The 22,202-nt window shown below is 35.0% G+C and overlaps 3 protein-coding genes across 5 annotated transcripts; 2 read left to right on the top strand and 1 right to left on the bottom strand.

Annotated features, from left to right (window-relative positions):
- Window positions 1-576: 576 nt before the first annotated feature.
- On the bottom strand, window positions 577-10,428 carry LOC106390580 (cytochrome b5). 3 transcript variants are annotated; one of them, XM_013831077.3, is made up of 4 exons: window positions 10,314-10,357; window positions 3,819-3,942; window positions 1,167-1,233; window positions 577-1,076 (listed from the first exon to the last, which is right to left on the bottom strand). In XM_013831077.3, exons 1-4 carry the CDS (start codon window positions 10,340-10,342, stop codon window positions 826-828), a joined length of 471 nt encoding a protein of 156 aa, XP_013686531.1. In that variant the 5' UTR covers window positions 10,343-10,357; the 3' UTR covers window positions 577-825. The 3 variants fall into 3 exon arrangements, with proteins under 3 accessions (XP_013686531.1, XP_022567814.1, XP_013686533.3); XM_022712093.2 differs by lacking the exon at window positions 3,819-3,942 and having other exon boundaries at window positions 10,314-10,428; XM_013831079.3 differs by lacking the exons at window positions 3,819-3,942; window positions 10,314-10,357 and adding an exon at window positions 1,828-1,951.
- LOC106390579 (probable LRR receptor-like serine/threonine-protein kinase At3g47570) lies at window positions 6,425-9,968 on the top strand. The gene is made up of 2 exons (XM_013831076.3): window positions 6,425-9,333; window positions 9,425-9,968. The coding sequence occupies exons 1-2, from the start codon at window positions 6,507-6,509 to the stop codon at window positions 9,790-9,792; spliced, it is 3,195 nt and encodes a 1,064-aa protein (XP_013686530.2). The 5' UTR covers window positions 6,425-6,506; the 3' UTR covers window positions 9,793-9,968.
- A 5,753-nt stretch (window positions 10,429-16,181) lies between the features above and the next one.
- On the top strand, window positions 16,182-21,383 carry LOC106396382 (26S proteasome non-ATPase regulatory subunit 1 homolog A). The gene is made up of 12 exons (XM_013836755.3): window positions 16,182-16,444; window positions 16,922-16,991; window positions 17,136-17,241; window positions 17,557-17,665; window positions 17,743-17,911; window positions 18,225-18,694; window positions 18,804-18,939; window positions 19,047-19,295; window positions 19,391-19,611; window positions 19,699-19,957; window positions 20,045-20,797; window positions 20,877-21,383. The coding sequence occupies exons 1-12, from the start codon at window positions 16,299-16,301 to the stop codon at window positions 21,210-21,212; spliced, it is 3,024 nt and encodes a 1,007-aa protein (XP_013692209.2). The 5' UTR covers window positions 16,182-16,298; the 3' UTR covers window positions 21,213-21,383.
- Window positions 21,384-22,202: the final 819 nt, after the last annotated feature.

The raw sequence follows: 22,202 nt of genomic DNA, 5'->3' as shown, positions 1-22,202 counted from the left end.
TAATATACAAAACTTGTGCCCACTAGCACATCACCAGCATCACTGTGATCATCTTTTGATCCATCGTTGATACTTCCTTGCGTCTTTGCTTTAGCACAAGATTCTTTTTTTGTGTGATTGTATTGATTTGAGTCTCGACATGACGTTCTTGAAACAGTTGCCAAAGTTGCACAGAATCCTAGCCAAGTGTGCGCTTTAAATGTGATGTTTTGCTTTATGAGTTAACAAGTTATCGAACTTTGTCTGTGTGGTTGTGACTTGCGGCCAAAGCGGAGGAGAAGTACAAAAGAAGGACGGACCCACGGGCGGAAGAAGATTTGGATTCTTTGTGTGTTGGATAATGGTTTAGTGAGCCCAAGTCACTACCTGCCACACACTCTATTAACTGCAACCAAATTAAAACGTCTCTTTCTTGCAAAGTTTAAATAAATGTTTAAGTATCGTTTAAGTTCCTAGTAAGATCTTAATCTTGTTTAGTTTCTCCGCTCTAAAGATTCATCTCCTGACATTGCAAGATGAGAAAACGTGTTATGATTTGAACCAGTACTGAATCACGCCTTCGAACACATCACACAATGCCATAAACTTTGGTTTCACAACCTGAACTATAGATCAATATCAGTTGCATTACCGCTGTTCATACGCAAGTTCATCACAACATTAAAGAAACACATACAAACAACAAAAGATGGGAGCACAGAGAGAGGAACAAAGGGAGAGACCTCGAGATTTGTCTTCTGTAAAGACTTAAACCTCTTATCTCTCTCCGTATATAATAATAAGATACGTGGGAGTAATGCTCAGAGAAAGAAAAAAAGAAGAAGACTACGCTGACTTTGTGTAAATACGAATCCCAACAGCCAAACCGAGAATGGCAAGGGGAACGAGGAACTGGAGGATCTTGATAATGAACTCAGAGGTCTTGTCTTGATTGTAGTGAGGCTGCTTAGGAGGAGTGTATTTGGTTTTCTTTGGGATTGTTGTTGGATCAATCTCTCCTACGCAGTACTGTTCCATCATCTCTCTCGCGCTCTCGCTATGACCCACGTCCTCAAAATCATCCGTTGCATCCTTACCTTTTTAGAGTAGAAGAATAACAATGGTCATCATGCTATGTAATCAATCATCAAAGCTGGGAGCATGGAGATGGTTGTTTTGATACAGACCTGTTGAAGACAAGAGAACTTCATCCCCACCAGGATGGTCTTCAAGGAACTTGGTCACATCATACACCTGCGTTTACTTACAAACATTTGAATTAGGATATGAAGCCAACTGAAACTCAGTTATCAAATTTGGGAACTTTGAAGATTTCATGTTAAATCAAGATGATTAAAACAAGAGAAGATCCACATCACCATACTTATGATTCCAATGGAGCCACATAGAGGAAATTCATTAAGTTCTTGTAACTAGAATGATCACAATCAATGAGAAAAGATGAAATAAGTGAGACTCAAGAGTCAAGAAAGGGTTAACAAGTTAATTACAAAACCAAAACGATGGGACAACTACTAGTCGAACACGTGTCACTTGTCACCTATTCAATCTCAACAGAGAGCGGTCTAAGCTAAGAAGAGCTACTTCGACATTTCTTCATCTTCAATTCAAAACCAGATAAAACAGATCACAACTAAGAACTGAATCCTTAAACATATGTGCAAATGATTACAACTGTTTCCACTATACCCATCTAAAGATTTGATCCAATCAAGCATAAAAAAAACATCACTCAGACTTAGAAAGTCTCACACTTTACAAGCTTAATCACATGCATGAGATCCCAAGTTTCAGAGCTGAGAATAAGGAGAAAGAAAAAAAAAAAACCTTTCCATTGATGACGATCCAGCAGTCATGAGCTTGATTGTGCTCTGAGACTTGTGAAAGAGTAAAGATCTTTGCTTCGTCCCCCATTGTCTTTGCTACAATAATCCCCCACCAATACCTGACACTTGAAATTTAAAGGTGAAAACTTTATAACTGAGTGAGAGTTGTTGAGATAGGACCGGTTTCAGAAATCCAGTTTGGTTTGGTTCGTTTTATTTCATGAATCGGTTTGTGAGTGTATGTAGGTTTGAAAACCGGTTTGGTTAAATTGGGTTGTGAATTTGTTCTCAGATACTACGTAACTAACTCTTACTCTGCTCTTTTGGTATCCATTTGGCCGATATTTGGAAACACAGGTACCCCTGTTAAACCGATTGGTTCATTGGTTTGGTATAATTGCTATTCCCGGTCGGGTTGGTGGATTAGGTGGGCAATGCAAATGTTGCGGTTGTGATCCAATTTGGCCTTTTTTCATTCAAGATCGGTAGATGAATTGATGTTCAATAAATTCAAATATATTAGAATTCTTTGAAGTCTAATTCCCAAAATAACATTAACCAAAGATAAAAATAAAATTATTTTAAATCATAAACCTTTACACTAATTATACTTTTAAATATTAAATTCTAAATTATAGTCATTAAACTTAAATTAAAATATAAAATATTTAAAAAACTAATGATAATTAAGGCTATTTTGTAAAACAAATTCTCTTGTATACTATTTTGGAAAAAAAAGTATTCTTATATTATCTTAAAATAGTTTTCTTCTTAAAAAACTTAAAGATTTTATATTCTATTAGAACAAACTTTGTTTATTTTCTTAAATCATATTACCATTTTTTACAAACCCATATAAAAAAGTGCAAATCTAATAAATAATATTATTTTAGTTTTTATCACAAAATTAACATTCAAAAAAAAAAAAAAATTTCAAAACGGATTTACCATTCAATAAAATCACTAAGTTCTAGATTTTTTTTTTGTAACACATCACTAAGTTCTAGATACTAACTCTAATCTCATCCCTAAATACTAAATCATAAACTCTAATCACAGAAAATAAACCCACATATATAAATATATTTATTTTCTTACCATTTAATGAATGCTGTTTTGGTAATTTTTTTTCTCTTATGTACTATTTTTGAACAAAACTGACTTAGTGTTATTCAAAAACACCTAAAAAAATGTGAAAAAGAAAACCTTCATTCCAAATAAAAGGAAAATTGTATATATGAATATTTTCCTTTTCCACAGATAATTGTTTTCTAAGGATTTCATTTTGTGTATATATGAACTTTTATGTCAAAGAAAATTAGATTGACATGTCACATGACATTGTCTAGCAATTAGTATAGATTATATGTCATTATATTTCCCTTTAAAATCTAAACGAGATAAACAACCAATATGGATAATTATAGGTGTAATTTGTAAAGCTTAAATTATTAGGGGTTTATAACTTAATTTATACAAATGAATAGACCAAAATGTAATTTATCTATACATTTAAGAATTTTTTTAATTTACTGACTTGTTGGGTAAGTCTATTAATATTCGATAAAAAGATTTAGGGAGGAGTAAGTGGCGGTAAGAGTCTGTATTCCGAAGGAGGTGCTTTGTATAAGTTTGGCCTTATTCATGCGAACCATGGCGAGAGCATCAAACAATTTCTCCGTGATAACTTACGACACTGATCGATTGTATTACTATTAGCTTCAAAACAATTTCACATAACCATTACTAATCTTAAATTAAAATATTCATTTTAACTTCAAAAAAATATATTTTTTTTCTTAATATTTCCACTATACCCATCTAAAGATTTGATCCAATCAAGCATAAAAAAGACATCACTCAGACTTAGAAATTCTTACACTTCAAAAGCTTAATCACATGCAAATACTAAGACAGCCACAAAAAAAAGGAGGATTCAAGCATGAGATCTCTAGTTTCAGAGCTGAGAATCAGGAGAAAGAAAAAAAAAACCTTTCCATTGATGACGATCCAGCAGTCATGAGCTTGATTGTGCTCTGAGACTTGTGAAAGAGTAAAGATCTTTGCTTCGTCCCCCATTGTCTTTGCTACAATAATCCCCCACCAATACCTGACACTTGAGATTTAAAGGTGAAAACTTTTTAACTTGAGTGAGTTGTTGAGATAGGACCGGTTCAAGAAATCCGGCTTGGTTTGGTTCGTTTTATTCATAAGGGAATTGGTTTGTGAGTGTATGTAGGTTTGAAAACCGGTTTAGTTACATTGGATTGTGAATTTGTTCTCAGTTGCTACGCACTAACTCCTACTCTGCTGTTTTGGTATACATGTGACTGATATTTGGAAACACATTTACCACTGTTGAACCAATAAGTTCATTGGTTTGGTATAATTGCTTTCCCCGGTCGGGTCGATGGGGTAGCTGGGCAGCGCAAATGTTGCGGTTGTGCTCAAATTTTGCCTTTTTCATTCAAGATCGGTAGGTGAATGATGTTCAATAAATTCAAATATATTATAGTTCTTTGAAAGTCAAATTCCCAAAATAACATTAACTAAAGATTAAAATAACAACTATTTTCTATTTTAAACCCTAAACATTTACAATAATTTTATTTCTTAAATACTAAACTCTAAATTTTAGTCATCAAAACTTAAAACTCAAATATAATTTTTATTCTATAATTTTTTTCTCTTACATACTATTTTGAGCAAAAAGTATTTTAGTATAATTTTAAGATAGTTTTCTTCTTTTAAAACTTAGGAAAATTTGATCACGTATACATAACACACACCAAAATAAAATTTATACCCATAACAACTAACATGCTATGATATTTATATAATAATTATATCTTCTTATTGTTATTTTTTTTATTCTTAAGAAAATATAAGTATATATATGAGATTTATGCTTGGTTTAAGTTGACATCAAATAATTTTTATAATTAAAAATTAATAAAATAAGTATATATCATATATTAAAGCAAATAAATTACATATATTTTATTAAAACATGTTGAAATAGTTAAAACAAAATTAAGTAATATTTCAGATAATTTTCTATTTAATATAAAATACAATAAAATAAAATAATATAATTATGTAGTTTTAAATACACTAAAATAAAAATGTTAAAATATTACTTATCAAAAATGTTAAAATTCATTGATATTATAAATTAGATTTTGTTTAAAAATTATATGTTCTTTAAGTGCGGATCATAATCTAGATTCTTATTAAAACATAAACATTGTATTGGACTCAATTTTTTATAAGAACTAAATGCACCTCTATAATATAAAGTTAACCCACCCAAAATCATTAAGGGGGTGTATTCAATATAACATTTGAGGTGATTTGACTTTTAATGAAATTTTAGATGATTTCAATAAGTTGCAGAGATTTATGTGATTTTTGTTAAACCATTCTAGAATATAACCTAAAACCAAAAGATTTGAGTTTTAATTTTTTTAACTAAGAAACTCCACCCAAACACCCTAAAATCACCTGAAAACTTTAAAACTCCACAACTTAAAATATTTTCAATAACAGTGGGTTGTAGAGTACTCTACGAAATGTTAAGTTCAATAACAATGAATTTTAAATGAGTTTTTAAAATTCATGTTTGAATAACAGTGGATTTGTCATTTTAATATAAATCACCTAAAACTCTCAGTTGAATACAGCCCCCTAAGACTCCCTTCTTTATACTATCGATTGTTTAATAACTAACTCTCTTCTTTATACAACATTAGGACTCCCTTAATACTATCGATGGTTTAGTAAATATTTGGTCCAAAAATTCTATATCGTTTGAATATTGAATTGTATTATGCTTTTCCAAAAAAAACGACCATCCATTCATGTTTGACCAGTTCACCTTGTTCTTCTCGTGCAGATTATTGGGTTTACCAGTTCGATTCAGCTCTGGATCAGGTATAAAAACTGAATAAAATTAAAGACACGTATATAAATGTTTTAATAATATAAATATGTAAATTGAATTAAAAAAATAGTACTTATTAGCAACTAACATTTTTATCAAAATTAAATCCGCACTTTAAATTAATCGCATATCAAAATCTAGTATATTGTTAAATCAGGCTATAAGATTGCTAGAAATGTTAGGTACAAAGAAAGCAGGGTGGGATGCACAGTATATAATATTCATGCGTTCCATTCCCTTGCTTGGAACGTATAATGCATCTCAGAAGATAGTCTTCTTGTAGGGCAGAAGACGACTTAACCACTTGATAATAATTATTGGGTATCATCAACTAACAGTGTAAAAAACTGTTTTGACAACATCATATAATAAATCCAAACTCTTTATTGCTGGAAAGTCACGTGGGTGCCTGCTGCTTGTCGAATTTTTAGACTATAGTTTTATATTCAAAACCCCTCTTTCGGAATGAGAAGGGAACACTTCAAAACAGTATTAGCTGTTTGTAAGGCTAATTGGCCAGTACACATCAAATCAAAATAATGCTTTCAACATGATATAACGTGGAAAAAAAAGTTTTGCTCATGCATTCTATATTCCTTTGCCGGGAAGGTAAATGCATCTCATAAGATAAATCTTCTTGTAGGGCACATAACGACTAACCCACTTGACAATATTTACTGGGTATCTCATTAAATTAACGTGGAAAAAGATGTTTCGATCAACATCATATAATAAAAATGTGGGGTACCTGCTGCTTGTGGAATTTTTATACTATAGTTTTATATTTAAAAACCCCTCTTTTGGAGAACAAGAAGGCAACACTTTTATCTTTTGAAGGTTGTATAATCATGAAGCTGTTTCTTTTACTTGCGTTCAACATTCTCATCTTATTCCGAATTTTGGATGCGAGGTTTTCTTATCATGAAGCGTCTAAGGTTGATGGTAACGCTAATAGAAAAGCTTTACTAGTGTTCAAGTCTCAAGTTTCTGCCAACAATAGACTAGCCTTGGTCTCGTGGAATGACTCAACTCCGGTCTGCCAATGGAAAGGTGTTACATGTGGCGGCAAACATAAAAGAGTTACAGGTTTAGACCTGGGAGGGTTAGAACTTGGTGGGATCATCTCGCCTGCTATCGGTAATCTTTCTTTCCTCAGATCTCTTAATCTTGGAGAGAACTCTTTTAGTGGTACCATCCCAAAAGAGGTGGGAATGTTGTCTAGGCTTCAAGAGTTGAATATGAGTTATAACAATCTCAGAGGAGTGATTCCAACAAGCCTGTCTAACTGCTCTAGATTGGTGACACTTGTTTTAACATCAAACAATCTTGTAAACGGTTTACCTTCAGAGCTAGGATCGTTGTCAAGCCTTGAAAGTTTGTTTCTTAGTAAGAACAATCTTTCAGGGAGGTTTCCAACGTCTTTAGGAAACCTAACATCACTCGAACAACTATCCATTGCATATAATAATATGGAGGGAGAGGTTCCGAAAACAATAGGTAGATTGACCCGGTTGATAAATCTCCAAATCTCAGTTAATAATCTCTCAGGCGTTTTCCCACCAGCAATTTACAACTTATCCTCGCTTGGGTATTTGTCCATTGTTAGCAATCATTTCTCGGGTAGTGTAAGGCCTGATTTTGGATATACGCTTGCAACACTTAGAGAGTTGCGATTGGGGGGGAACTCTTTCTCAGGAGATCTTCCAAAAACAATATCCAATATCTCGACCCTTAAACTGCTAGAGGTTTCACAAAACCAATTCACAGGAAGTATCCCAGTTGGTTTTGGAACATTACAAAATATTCAGTATCTGGGGCTTAGTCAAAACTCTTTTGGAGGAAACAGCCTAGGGGGAGACCTTGAATTTCTCAAGTCTTTGGTCAACTGCACTAAGCTGCAAATGTTGGATGTTGGTTACAATAGACTTGGAGGGGAACTTCCAATCCATATAGGTAACCTTTCTAAAGATCTAACAAGTATATTCCTTGGAGGAAATCTCATATCTGGCGGCATTCCTCATGAGATTGGGAATCTCATAAACCTGCAATCACTTGCCATGGAGAGAAATCTGCTGACAGGGAGAATACCGGCGTCTCTCGGTAAGATTTCAGGATTGATTTTTTTGGGACTGAGCTCAAATAGAATGTCAGGAGAGATACCAAGTGATCTCGGAAACATCACTCGGTTAGAGAGACTCCATTTATTCCAAAATAATTTTGAAGGAAGCATTCCTCCTAGTCTTGGAAACTGCCGTTTCCTGTTATTCCTTTGGATTGGATACAACAGGTTAAACGGGACTATACCTCAAGAAATCATGCAGTTGGAGTCTCTTGTTCAATTGTTTGTGAATATAAATCTTCTGACCGGTCCTTTTCCTAAAGACGTTTCAAGGTTAAAACAAGTTGTTCAGCTATCTGTTGCAGACAATAGATTGTCTGGAAACATCCCAGAGACAATAGGAAATTGTCTCTACATGGAAAACCTTTACCTGGGAGGAAATGCATTTGATGGAGCTATTCCAGATATCAGAAACTTGAGAGGACTTACGCTCTTTAACTTATCAAACAACAATTTTTCAGGCAACATACCTGAATATCTCGCCAACTTTTCCTCGTTGGAGAGTTTAGATCTCTCTGGTAACAACTTTCAGGGAGCGGTTCCGAGAAAAGGAGTGTTCCAGCATCCCAAAAATTTTTCGGTATCTGGTAATAGAAATCTTTGTGGAGGAATCCCTGAACTCAAGTTAAAGCCATGCCCTCGAAACGTCCTAGTATCAAGGACGACGAGAAGACATTCATCAAACAAGAAGAAAATTTTCATCGGTGTTGGTGTTGGTGTTGGTGTAGTAGCTTCTCTTCTGTTGTTGGCTCTAAGTTTGCTTATGAAAAGGAAGAAGAAAAACACCAACCACTTGATGATGTCGAATCCTCCAATATTAGACCCTTTCTATGAAAGGGTAAGCTACGAGGAACTTCGAGCTGCGACGAATGAGTTCTCCTCCAGCAACTTGATTGGTTCAGGAAACTTCGGCTCTGTTTTTAGAGGGTTGCTTGGTCCGGAGCAGTCTAAAGCTGTTGCGGTTAAAGTTCTAAATCTTCAGACGCGGGGCGCAGCCAAGAGCTTTATGGCGGAATGTGAAGCCTTGAAAGGTATAAGGCATCGAAACCTCGTGAAACTTGTGACTTCTTGTTCAAGCATTGATTTCAAAGGAAATGAATTCAAAGCTCTAGTGTACGAGTTTATGCCCAACGGCAACCTAGACACGTGGCTGCACCACCACCAAGTGGATGTCGAAGAAGGCTCTTTAAATCATACAAGACCGCTGAAGCTATCTGAACGACTTAACATAGCCATAGATGTGGCTTCTGTTTTGGATTATATCCATTCCCATTGCCATGACCCTGTAGCTCATTGTGATCTAAAGCCAAGCAATGTTCTCCTAGACAATGATCTAACAGCCCATGTAAGTGACTTTGGTCTTGCTCGGATCATCGACCAATACTCCTTCATCAACCAAGTTAGCTCCACCGGTGTTAGAGGAACCATCGGCTATGCAGCACCAGGTAACAAAAAAGTATTTGTGAATATTGAATCATCTTATCTTTCTAGTTTGTTCTTTTAATTATCATAACATTTCTTTTCATAATTGTGAAGAATATGGAATGGGAGGCAAACCATCGAGGGAAGGGGATTTGTACAGCTTTGGGGTTCTTTTGCTGGAGATGTTCACTGGAAAGCGTCCGACGGATGAACTTTTTGTGGAAGGTTTTACTCTCCGTAGCTATACCGAGTCCGCATTGGCCGCGGAACATGTCCTTGAGATAGCTGACACATTGATTCTCAGCGGTGAAATTCATAACAAGAACATGAGTAGTATTCCTGAATGTTTGAAGATGGTTTTAAACGTGGGAATAAGTTGTTGTGAACAATCTCCCACAGATCGGATGACAATGGCTCAAGCTTTGCCTGAATTAGTCTCACTCCGAGAGAGGTTCCTCGGAACCAATATGAGGAAAATCTAGACGCTCCACTGTGGTGATCTCTTACAAAATTTGCACGTTTCCTTAGAGACATATATAAAATAAGATTACAATACACGAATCTATTGTGGAAATTTTAGTAGTTGATGTATGTGTACTGCTTTGTAATTTGATTTTTAATTTTGTGAGTGGCTAAAACTGATCTTCTGCATGAAAATCATTTTTTTTATAACATTTGCTTTATACGAAAGTTTTACTAATTTGAATTTTTTTATAAAAAAATATAGTTTCATTAATTTTTACTTTAATAGTTTATATTATGTAAAATATATTTTTGGAAAAACAAATTTGCATTATGTGCAATGATTACAACTGTTTCCACTATACCCATCTAAAGATTTGATCCAATCAAGCATAAAAAAAACATCATTCAGACTTAGAAATTCTTACACTTCAAAAGCTTAATCACATGTAAATACCAAGACAGCCACAAAAAAAAAGGAGGATTCAAGCATGAGATCTCTAGTTTCAGAGCTGAGAATCAGGAGAAAGAAAAACAAAACCTTTCCATTGATGACGATCCAGCAGTCATGAGCTTGATTGTTCTCTGAGACTTGTGAAAGAGTAAAGATCTTTGCTTCGTCCCCCATTATCTTTGCTACAATAATCCCCCACCAATACCTGACACTTGAGATTTAAAGGTGAAAACTTTATAACTGAGTGAGAGTCGTTGAGATAGGACCGGTTTCAGAAATCCAGTTTGGTTTGGTTCGTTTTATTCATTATAGGGGAATCGGTTTGTGAGTGTATGTAGGTTTGAAAACCGGTTTGGTTAAATTGGGTTGTGAATTTGTTCTCAGATACTACGTAACTAACTCTTACTCGGCCTCGTAGACCGAGTTTTTGTTTCATCTTAATATTTGGTAGGGTTACTGTAGTTGTGAATTTTACGTTTTGAGTTGTTTTTCAAATTTTTTTTATTGTTATAGGGTTAGAGTTGTGATGATGAATTGTGTATGCATTGTTCTCCACTGTGTTAGTAATGTGATTGATATAGTTCGTGGTGTTGTTTGCTGTATCACTGAGACTTATTGTTTGTTTGTCTTTTTAATTTGTTTCATGTACTATTAAGAGTACATAAATTATATTAAAGTTGTTGAGAATACCTTTTGTTTCTGGATATTTTTTCTCCAGTTTAGTTGTGTAAGTTTTGTGTATTAAGTAATAATTTTTATTATGTTTATTATGTTTGTTATATGTTTCTTTTTTATTTTTAAACTTGTTGCTCTTACCGGACCTTTAAAACAAATACACGAAGACTTGTAGAAATAACTATAAAATGATTGACAGTTCTGAGTATTTGGGTCTTAATGGATTTTAAACGAATTTATGTATTTCTCATAAGAAGACAATAACATTGACCTGCTGACATTGGACATGTAAGCTGTTTTTATAAGACAAGAGGAGTGAGCAGGTGGAGATGTTATTGTCGTCTTTGTGTCTGTCGGGATTTTATCTTGTATCTTCTGGTTTGATTGTGTTTGTTTCTCTTTTATTTGATGGGTAATATGTAAACAAAAATCATTGTTAGTTGTATTTATCAGAGTACGTAATTTACTCTGCTTTTTTGTTTAGGTAATTTCACAGATGTCGTCTTTGTCTTCTTCTTTGCGAAAGTAAGTTTGTAAATTGTTAAATAGTTGGCCATGTAGTTTGTATTTGTTTAGCTGACTCGATGTATGTGTCGTTGAGTTTTAGTTGAGGTGATTGATTTGGTATATTTGTTTTGAAGTTTATTTCTAAGATTAGACAAAAAAGAGAGGTGATCATTAATGATTTGTCTTTTTTGGAATTCTAGTTTTTGGTGTTTTGATTGTTTGAGATGTTGTGGTTTATTTTAAACTGTAAAATAAAGGTTTGTATAAAATTAGTTTGATAAGTAAGGGAGATAAATAGACGGCCACATATTTTGGGTAGGAAATATTTTTTGATGATGATGTTACCATAATATAGATAATAATATAAAGGGAATCGTGTGTTGATTGTTTCTTACGGATCAATGAGGAGACAGATAACGACTCATGTTGTTTCTTTGGTAAGGTCAGAGCCCTGAACAGAACGGATTTGCCCAACCACATCTGCGAGTTTAAATATCAATTATGACATCGAAACATAATATAAACCCATATGCAATATGATAATATGCCTGGGAATTCTAGGTTTGTGTTAGCAATCACTTGGAAATTGTCGAACAATCTAATTATGACTGGAGATTGATCTTAGGAGCATCCGTGATGACTTCATCAATAATGGTTGGTGAGATGAAACGAATGAGAAATGAATGATCAGTTATCTTGTACATGCTTGAGCACCTATCAACCTCAAAACGATCGACTTACACAATGGAACAGACTTTCAAAGATGGCATGTAATGATTAGCACGTCCGGCAGGAATAAACTCATGAATCACAGAATCTGCAAATAATATTATTCAACAAAGAATCAGGAAATCAATTAAAAACAATCTATATTATTTTCCTTCCCTAGGCCCGGCCCACAGAGAAAGCCGAAGAAGCAAGAGTTTCCGACCTTCATAAATATATATTAGTTTCGGTCATCAATGTACAAACTATCCTTTAGTTTAGTGGTATAAATGTTGGTGTTTAAATCTCAATTACCCGAGTTCGAATCATAGTCTTGACATTTTTTCACACTTTTTAAAAGTGAGACCCATAAAACGCTGACGTGGCGCGGTGAGGAGAGAACAAAAACTCAATCATTATAATATAGATAGATTTGGCCGATATTTGGAAACACAGGTACCCCTGTTAAACCGATTGGTTCATTGGTTTGGTATAATTGCTATTCCCGGTCGGGTTGGTGGATGGGCAATGCAAATGTTGCGGTTGTGATCCAATTTGGCCTTTTTTCATTCAAGATCGGTAGATGAATTGATGTTCAATAAATTCAAATATATTAGAATTCTTTGAAGTCTAATTCCCAAAATAACATTAACCAAAGATAAAAATAAAATTATTTTAAATCATAAACCTTTACACTAATTATACTTTTAAATATTAAATTCTAAATTATAGTCATTAAACTTAAATTAAAATATAAAATATTTAAAAAACTAATGATAATTAAGGCTATTTTGTAAAACAAATTCTCTTGTATATTATTTTGGAAAAAAAAGTATTCTTATATTATCTTAAAATAGTTTTCTTCTTAAAAAACTTAAAGATTTTATATTCTATTGGAACAAACTTTGTTTATTTTCTTAAATCATATTACCATTTTTTACAAACCCATATAAAAAGTGAAAATATAATAAATAATATTATTTTAGTTTTTATCACAAAATTAACATTTAAAAAAAAAGAAATTTTCAAAACGGATTTACCATTCAATAAAATCACTAAGTTCTAGATTTTTTTTGTAACACATCACTAAGTTCTAGATACTAACTCTAATCTCATCCCTAAATACTAAATCATAAACTCTAATCACAGAAAATAAACCCACATATAAATATATTTATTTTCTTACCATTTAATGAATGATGTTTTGGTAATTTTTTTCTCTTATGTACTATTTTTGAACAAAACTGACTTAGTGTTATTCAAAAGCACCTCAAAAAATGTAAAAAAGAAAAAATTCATTCCAAATAAAAGGAAAATTGTATATATGAATATTTCCCTTTTCCACAGATAATTGTTTTCTAAGGGTTTCATTTTGTGTATATATGAACTTTTATGTCAAAGAAAATTAGATTGACATGACATTGTCTAGCAATTAGTATAGATTATATGTCATTATATTTCCCTTTAAAATCTAAACGAGATAAACAACCAATATGGATAATTATAGGTGTAATTTGTAAAGCTTAAATTATTAGGGGTTTATAACTTAATTTATACAAATGAATAGACCAAAATGTAATTTATCTATACATTTAAGAAAGTTTTTAATTATTTACTGACTTGTTGGGTAAGTCTATTAATATTCGATAAAAATATTTAGGGAGGAGTAAGTGGCGGTAAGAGTTCGTATTCCGAAGGAGGTGCTTTGTATGCGTTTGGCCTTATTCATGCGAACCATGGCGAGAGCATCAAACAATTTCTCCGTGATAGCTTACGACACTGATCGATTGTATTACTATTAGCTTCAAAACAATTTCACATAACCATTACTAATCTTAAATTAAAATATTCATTTTAACTTCAAAAAAATATATTTTTTTTCTTAATATTTCTAGCAACCAATCTCTTCCTCTTAACCATAAGCAAGTCCCACAAACCTTATTATCTTCTCTTGTCACTCTTTCTTCTCTCATTTTTTCTTCTTAATTCATTTCTCTTATTTGGTTTTCCTCTTTATTATATCAACCAATCTTTTCATCAACTAAGAATTCTTTTCAATTTAAATTATCTTTTTGTTTTTCACTATTATTCTTTATTTTTAGGTTGAATCTTATATATTTTGCATGATTTGATAATTTACTTTCAATTATAATAATTGTTAGTTTATGATGAATCATTTAATAACCCAAGTATTTGCCAATATAATGAGTTTGTTTACGAAGTTTGAATATTATTATAGGCTGAATCGTAAAATTGTAGTATAAGTCGTTTAATGAGGATTGTAAAACCCATACAACTAAACAAATAAATTATTGGTATAACTAGTATACCTGAGATTATTCATACGACAAGTACAATTATATTAAATGATACAACTTTTTAATTTTGAAAATCAACAAAAACTTCATATTAAATCGGGTATTCCATATAAAATGGATAAATAAATATCCAAATTGGTATATAGGTAGGAACAAAGCTTCATACATTTATTCGAAGTTTCTCAAATTTTAGGCAGTTACTACATCACATCAGTAAGTTATAACTTATATTTTTAAGGTTTGTTAGATGTGGCCACTTGGATCATAAATCATCTATAGATGTTTAGGCTTAGCTTTAAAGAAGTGTGTCGCCCATGATACATTTGTAAGAAGAGTAAGAGTTTTCATGACGCTGCCATTGTGTTTTTCGGTGCATAGACTGCTCACTAGTCACCACCACAAATTCCACCGATTCAATCATTTTTTTCTACTGGAACGCTGTTCAATAACTGCTATAGACTTTATGTGTAGACGCCAAAGGAGTTGTTGACTCTCGTTCTTCTTCACCAGTTGATTAGCACAAAAAACTCTCGAATAGATCAACAACAATATATTTTAGGAACACTTCGACCAAAGAACTCTGAATCTAGCTATCTTGCATTAAATCAATCTAATTAAACTTAAAATTTGGTTTTCCAATCACTCGGAGAAACCTTATTCCACAGAAAAGGTAAAGAAAGAAGAAAAAATATTTAACACTAAGACTTCAATTCAATTGGTGACCACACTTTAGAAAACAAATAATGGTGAAAACTTATTCTCAAATTTTATATTATTCATGCTGAGTTTTTTGTTAAATTATAGATATATGTTCCCATTCAGTTCTTCTAATTTCTTTATGAAATGAAAAATTATAAAGAAAAAATTCCTTCTCCAATTTAGACGAAAACAGATTGAACACTAATTCATATATATTTATGTTTATTTATTTTTTCAATTGAATTTTGGTTCACTATTTTGTTTATTTTTCTGTTTAATTAGGTTGTCACTAATTGAAGCTGAAAAGAAAGGTAGCCAATCAAATTGATAAAGAAATCGTGACAAGCTTTGGAGTTCGATTAAATTTAGTTTTGCAGAAAAATCTAAGAACATCCAAAACATAAACTGAAAACAAAGTCCACAAATGGAAAGAGTAAATCCGCAATGGAAAGAGTTTAATCGAAAAAAAGAACTCTTTTTTGAAATATGGAGAACAAGAGAGAATAACTAAAGAGCCCTGTTCGGGAACGCGCTAGGCGCTAGTCGGGTGGTCGGGTTGGGCCTAGCGCCTAAAGAGAAAATCGGGGATTAATCGGAAATTATGCGGTACAAAATTTTTAGACTGTTTACTATGTTATAAAACATGTTAATCTTTAATTGTGTATAACATTAATACATTTTCATGTTTAAAATTGTATAAAACACACAAATAGAATATATAAACTTAATATAGTGTAATTTTCATCAAAATTATGGATATAAATGATATTTATAAAATTTTAGATCAAATAAATAAATAAAAATATTATTAAAAATAAAAAAATAATAAAAAAATAGATTAAGCGGCCGCTTAGGCGGTCATTTAGGCGGTCTAGGCGGAGAAAATCGGATATCCGATTTTTTAATCGATTTGTCATAAATCGGGGCGGAATAGTGACGCGTATCGCCCAGTCGGCCGCCAACGGGGCTAAAGAGTAGATTGGTTAAATGGATATTTAACTTTTTGAACTAATAAAATTAATTATTAGAAAAGACAAAATAATAAAGGAAGGCGATAGTTTTTTTTGATCCGCACATGTCTATATAAGAATTTGATCGTTGACAGGAGGTTTCGTGTTCGTCACCTGAATTGCTTTCTTGTAGGGTTTCGATTAGTGTTTCTACATCAATGGCCGCCGCTATGGTTAGCTCAGCCGGAGGGTTACTGGCAATGCTCAACGAGCCTCAGCCTACCTTGAAGCATCACGCGCTCTCGCATCTCAACAACTTGGTTGATCGGTTCTGGCCCGAGATCTCCACTAGTGTTCCAATCATGTAACTTTTCTTAATTTCGAGGATTAGGGTTTTTTTTTGTTTCCCGCTTGATCTGCTTTTTTTGATTTCTAGTAATGATTGTGGGATTTTGATTAGTTGAGCTCTCCTTGTACTTAAAAATTCAAACTTTTTGGTGAGGCATAGATAGTTTGTAGTGATGCAGGTTTAATTGTTTAGGGTAAGAAACAAAGTGGTCTTCTTTGATATGACTAGCTTTACCAAGTTTCTGTAGTGATATTGTAGAGAATGAATGATTAATTTCATATCCCAGTTTAGCATAAAGTTTAAGTTCTGGCTTCTTCCTTGACAAATATATATATAAATTCTTTTCTCTCCATTGATCTTGCTTGCTAGTGGTATGAGATCTAGTATTAGAGGCTGTGCTGGCACATGGATTAGGTTTCGTGAAACTATTAGTTGTTAGGTCTCTAAAGTGAATTTTGCACTTTTTGACTCAATTGCCGTTTCTGTTTGCAGAGAGAGTTTGTATGAAGATGAAGAATTTGATTTGCATCAAAGACAGCTTGCTGCTTTGCTTGTCTCTAAGGTATGATCTACCGTCTCCTAGACTTAACTGGTGTCTTGTTACAGTTTTCTTTCTGTAGTGGGGAAAATGTGTAATTGGTACACTATGCATGATGGTTCGTGATTTGTTGATATCTTCTCTTATGATGATGGAATCTTATCTCAGGTTTTCTATTACTTGGGCGAGCTTAATGATTCGTTGTCCTATGCCCTTGGAGCCGGAGCCTTATTTGATGTTTCAGAGGATACGGATTATGTTCATACGCTTTTAGGTGATGATTTTGACAGCTTATTTCTGTGTTTACTTTTTTTTTTTTTTTTTTTTTTTTTTTTTTTCTGTTATGCTAGTAGACTCTAGCTAGGGCATTGTTGACTTCCATATGCATCTAAGACAAGAACAGACGAACTTGACTAAATGCAAGAAGAGCATGTATATTATCTGAAAACAAACATGTAGCTTCCACATCCAGCTATCGCTTTCCTTGCATTTGTAAGCTGTATAGTCTTGAAAAAAGAGAGTAAGATGACTATTTTAGTATGTTGCCGGATCAACGTTTACTCTTCTGATGTTTCTGTTATGTTTTCAGCCAAAGCAATAGATGAGTACGCCATTCTGAGATCGAAGGCAGTTGAGTCAAGTGAGATGGTGGACATTGATCCTAGGCTGGAGGCTATTGTTGAAAGAATGCTTGGAAAGTATGTATGCCCACAAATTTTAATCCTCTAGTCATGTTAAGTGCCTCAATTGTTCTTACGTTGTTTACCCCGTGCAGATGCATCACTGATGGCAAGTATCAACAATCTATGGGCATTGCGATAGAATGCCGGAGATTGGATAAGTTGGAGGAAGCTATCACAAAGAGCGACAATGTTGAGGGGACTTTAACATATTGCATCAACGTTTCTCATTCTTTCGTTAACCGCAGAGAGTATAGACATGAGGTAAGACTAATGGTCTCAGATCTTGATTGAATAAAAATAGATGTTCTTGTGCTATTGATTGAGTAGAATAGTCTGGTTTTACATCATCTGGCAGTCCTACATCTTCCTAGTACCTTGTCTGGCAATCTCGTGTATGCTAGCATTCTCTGTTTCTAAGCTGTAACTGAAAATCTTGTTCCAGCTTCTGTGATACCTATTTCAGATGGTCAATGCTTTGATTGAAAAAAAATCGTTTTCTACTTTTGTTTTATCGTACGCACTCTACTTTAGTCTTCATTTTGAAAGGTGATTCTAACCTTTTCTATTCTTTCAGGTGCTTAGTTTACTTGTTGAAGTATACCAGAAGCTGCCTTCTCCTGATTATTTGAGCATTTGTCAATGCCTCATGTTCTTGGATGAACCGCAAGGTGTTGCAACCATATTGGAGAAGCTTCTTCGGTCGGACAGCAAGGATGATGCTTTATTAGCATTGCAAATTGCATTTGATCTTGTAGAGAACGAGCACCAGGCCTTTCTCTTGAGTGTTAGGGATCGCCTCCCTGCCCCCAAAACACGTCCTGTAGAAGTAGCTCAGGCCGTTGAAACAACTGCAACTACAAATGAGAACCTCTCCGGGGATGTTCTGATGGCAGATGACACTCCAGTTACTCCAGCTCAGACAGTTGTGCACGAGACAGATCCAGTTGACGCTACATATGCTGAGAGGCTAACCAAGATTAAGGGAATTTTATCTGGGGAGACATCTATTCAGTTGACACTTCAGTTTCTTTACATCCACAACAAGTAAGTTACTGTTGAAGTTTTGGTATCTCGAAAGGAGATACTTTTTATTCTAAAATCACTTATTCCAGGAAGTAATCATATTCTTTATTTGTAATATTGTTTTCTGTAGATCTGACCTTCTGATACTGAAGACAATTAAACAGTCTGTCGAGATGAGGAACAGCGTTTGCCACAGTGCTACAATATACGCTAATGCGATCATGCATGCTGGAACTACAGTGGACACTTTTCTTAGAGAGAATTTGGTAAATGGTTTACTTCCCCTGTAGTATCTCCTTCTGTTCGAGGTTGACTGTGTGGCTTAGTCTTTTTAACTCTCTTTTCGTATGTTAATTGTTTTCTGAATTGACAGGATTGGCTAAGCAGGGCCACCAATTGGGCTAAGTTTAGTGCTACGGCAGGACTAGGTGTTATTCACAGAGGTCACTTGCAACAGGGTAGGTCATTGATGGCTCCATACTTGCCTCAGGGAGGAGCAGGTGGTGGCGGGAGTCCATATTCGGAAGGTGGTGCTTTGTACGCTCTCGGCCTTATTCATGCTAACCATGGAGAGGGCATTAAACAGTTTCTACGTGACAGCTTACGCAATACCAATGTTGAGGTGATTAGCTGATATCTTACTTGATATAGTCTCTCTCAATTCCTTGTAAGCCTCTTCGCTCAGAGATAATATGTATTGTGAAATCGTGGGTGCAGGTCATTCAACATGGAGCTTGCTTAGGTCTTGGTCTGTCAGCTCTTGGAACAGCAGATGAGGAGATATATGATGATGTCAAAAGCGTGCTTTACACTGACAGTGCTGTTGCTGGTGAAGCTGCTGGAATCAGCATGGGTTTGTTATTGGTTGGAACCGCCACTGAAAAGGCAAGTGAGATGCTCGCTTATGCTCATGAAACACAGCATGAGAAGATAATAAGGTAACGTAGTATATATATATTTTGGGGATGATAGTCCATGGTATTTTGATTTTGGCATTTAATGATCAGCATCTGGTATACTTTTAGGGGATTGGCTCTTGGCATAGCTCTTACAGTATACGGCAGAGAAGAAGGAGCTGATACCTTGATTGAGCAGATGACTAGAGACCAGGATCCTATCATCCGTTATGGTGGCATGTACGCACTAGCACTGGCTTACTGTGGGACCGCAAACAATAAGGCAATTCGCCAGTTGCTACACTTTGCTGTATCTGATGTCAGTGATGATGTTAGACGGACTGCTGTTCTGGCACTTGGATTTGTATTGTACTCTGATCCAGAGCAGGTCAGTTTCAAATGCTCTCTTTAGTGCCTTCTGTGTTTGCTTATCCTCTCACTAATTGATTCTGTTAATTTTTTTTTTGCTATGTAGACTCCGCGTATTGTATCACTACTTTCTGAGTCGTACAACCCACATGTTCGCTATGGAGCGGCTCTTGCAGTAGGTATATCTTGTGCAGGAACTGGCCTCAGCGAAGCGATATCCTTGTTGGAGCCACTTACATCGGATGTGGTAGACTTTGTTCGTCAAGGTGCTCTGATAGCAATGGCCATGGTGATGGTCCAAATTAGTGAAGCAAGCGATTCTCGTGTTGGAGCATTTAGGCGCCAACTTGAGAAGATCATACTCGACAAGCACGAAGATACAATGAGCAAGATGGGAGCGATCCTTGCCTCTGGTATCCTCGATGCCGGTGGTAGGAACGTTACTATAAGATTACTCTCTAAGACCAAACATGACAAAGTCACTGCTGTTATTGGTCTCGCTGTCTTCAGCCAGTTTTGGTATTGGTACCCTCTGGTCTATTTCATCAGCTTGGCCTTCTCACCCACCGCCTTCATTGGTTTGAACTACGACCTTAAGGTCCCAAAGTTTGAGTTCATGTCGCATGCTAAACCGTCTTTGTTTGAGTACCCAAAACCCACAACGGTTCCGACATCCAATACCGCTGCCAAACTCCCAACGGCTGTTCTCTCAACTTCAGTTAAAGCCAAAGCTAGGGCTAAGAAAGAAGCGGAGCAGAAAGCTAATGCTGAAAAGGCGTCTGGTGCCGAGAAGTCTGTCAGTGAAAGTGGATCTGGAAAAGGAAAAGAAGCAGCTGACAAGGAAGGAGACTCTATGCAGGTATGTTGTCCTCCTCCATAAATGATTTGTAGCTTCTTTGATTAATCGCCTCATTGGTCTTGTCTCCATGAACTATCAGGTCGATGGTACAGCAACGGTTGAGAAGAAAGCTGCAGAGCCAGAGGCAGCGTTTGAGATTCTAGTAAATCCGACTCGAGTAGTCCCAGCTCAAGAGAAGTACATTAAGTTACTTGAAGACAGCAGATACGTGCCAGTGAAGCTAGCTCCATCGGGTTTTGTTCTTCTCAAGGACTTGCGTGAACACGAACCAGAAGTTCTCTCACTGACCGATGCACCAACTTCAGCAGCTTCTCCTGCAACTGGTGCAGCGGCGGCTACACAAGGAACAACAGCCTCGGCTATGGCTGTAGATGACGAGCCACAACCTCCACAAGCCTTTGAATACGCTTCATGATTTTAATTTTCTTTCTAAACTAGTTGGAAATTAGTTGTTGGTTGGTTCTGTTGAAATTAGTTGGAAACAATGATCGTTGAACTTTTTTATACTGCTTCTTGTCATCTGAAACTAGATTCAAGTTCAGCTACGATTTTGTTTTCTTTTAATTATTCTTTATTTAAATTTCAACACACCAGTGTCATTTTTTCAAATGTATGTCATTTTACTTGAAGAAAAATATTTTCTCTGGACGATGCAAAACCCCAATTAGTGGTGGCATTTGGGCTCTCCCGCAACCAAATGACCCGCCCCGTCGCAGGCTCAGTTTCATTCGAGTCTCTGCGGGTCGTACCGCGGCGGGCTGCGGTCTCTGAAACCTATGACCAATCCCGACCCGCCCTATAGCAGCGGGTGTGCGGGTCGGCCCGCGGGCCAGCAATCTTCATCAAGGCTTGGGACCTGTCACCTGCAAGAAACATGGACGAGAGTTAAAACCGGGAAAACGTAAATCTATCTCGAACAGTCAATTTTTTACATTATCAAGTTTTTCAGAACCATCAAGTTATAAACATAGGTTACGTTTGTTATAAGCACTTATAATTCAGCATATATTAATCAAAATAGACAGTGTCACCTGTGACTATGTTCTATTCCGAGGTGTGAATTGGCTGCTATTCCGAGGTGTGAATTGGCTGCTTTTAACGTCACAATTCAGTGTGACTATGTTCTATTCTGGCTTTGCCGTGAACCTTGTTTTGACGCATTCGAGTTTTACTCAGAATTCACTGTCTTTTTATCCTAGAGGTTTCTCTACATCTATCTTTTATGCTGTACTGTCTTATTGTAATGCTCGTAGAGCTAGGATTATCTCTTCTTCAAAGTGTAGTCCAATTGTTTAAGTATTAATGAAAGTTGTGTTCCAAAAAAAAAAAAAAGACAGTGTCAACTGTAAGAAGAAGAGTTAAGCATTAGTGATATATTATCAAGTTGGTGAAAATCATCAAGCTA

The sequence above is a fragment of the Brassica napus genome, chromosome C4, assembly GCF_020379485.1.
Source record: "Brassica napus cultivar Da-Ae chromosome C4, Da-Ae, whole genome shotgun sequence".
Classification (NCBI taxonomy): domain Eukaryota; kingdom Viridiplantae; phylum Streptophyta; class Magnoliopsida; order Brassicales; family Brassicaceae; genus Brassica; species Brassica napus.
This window is presented reverse-complemented; position numbering and strand designations above follow the sequence as displayed.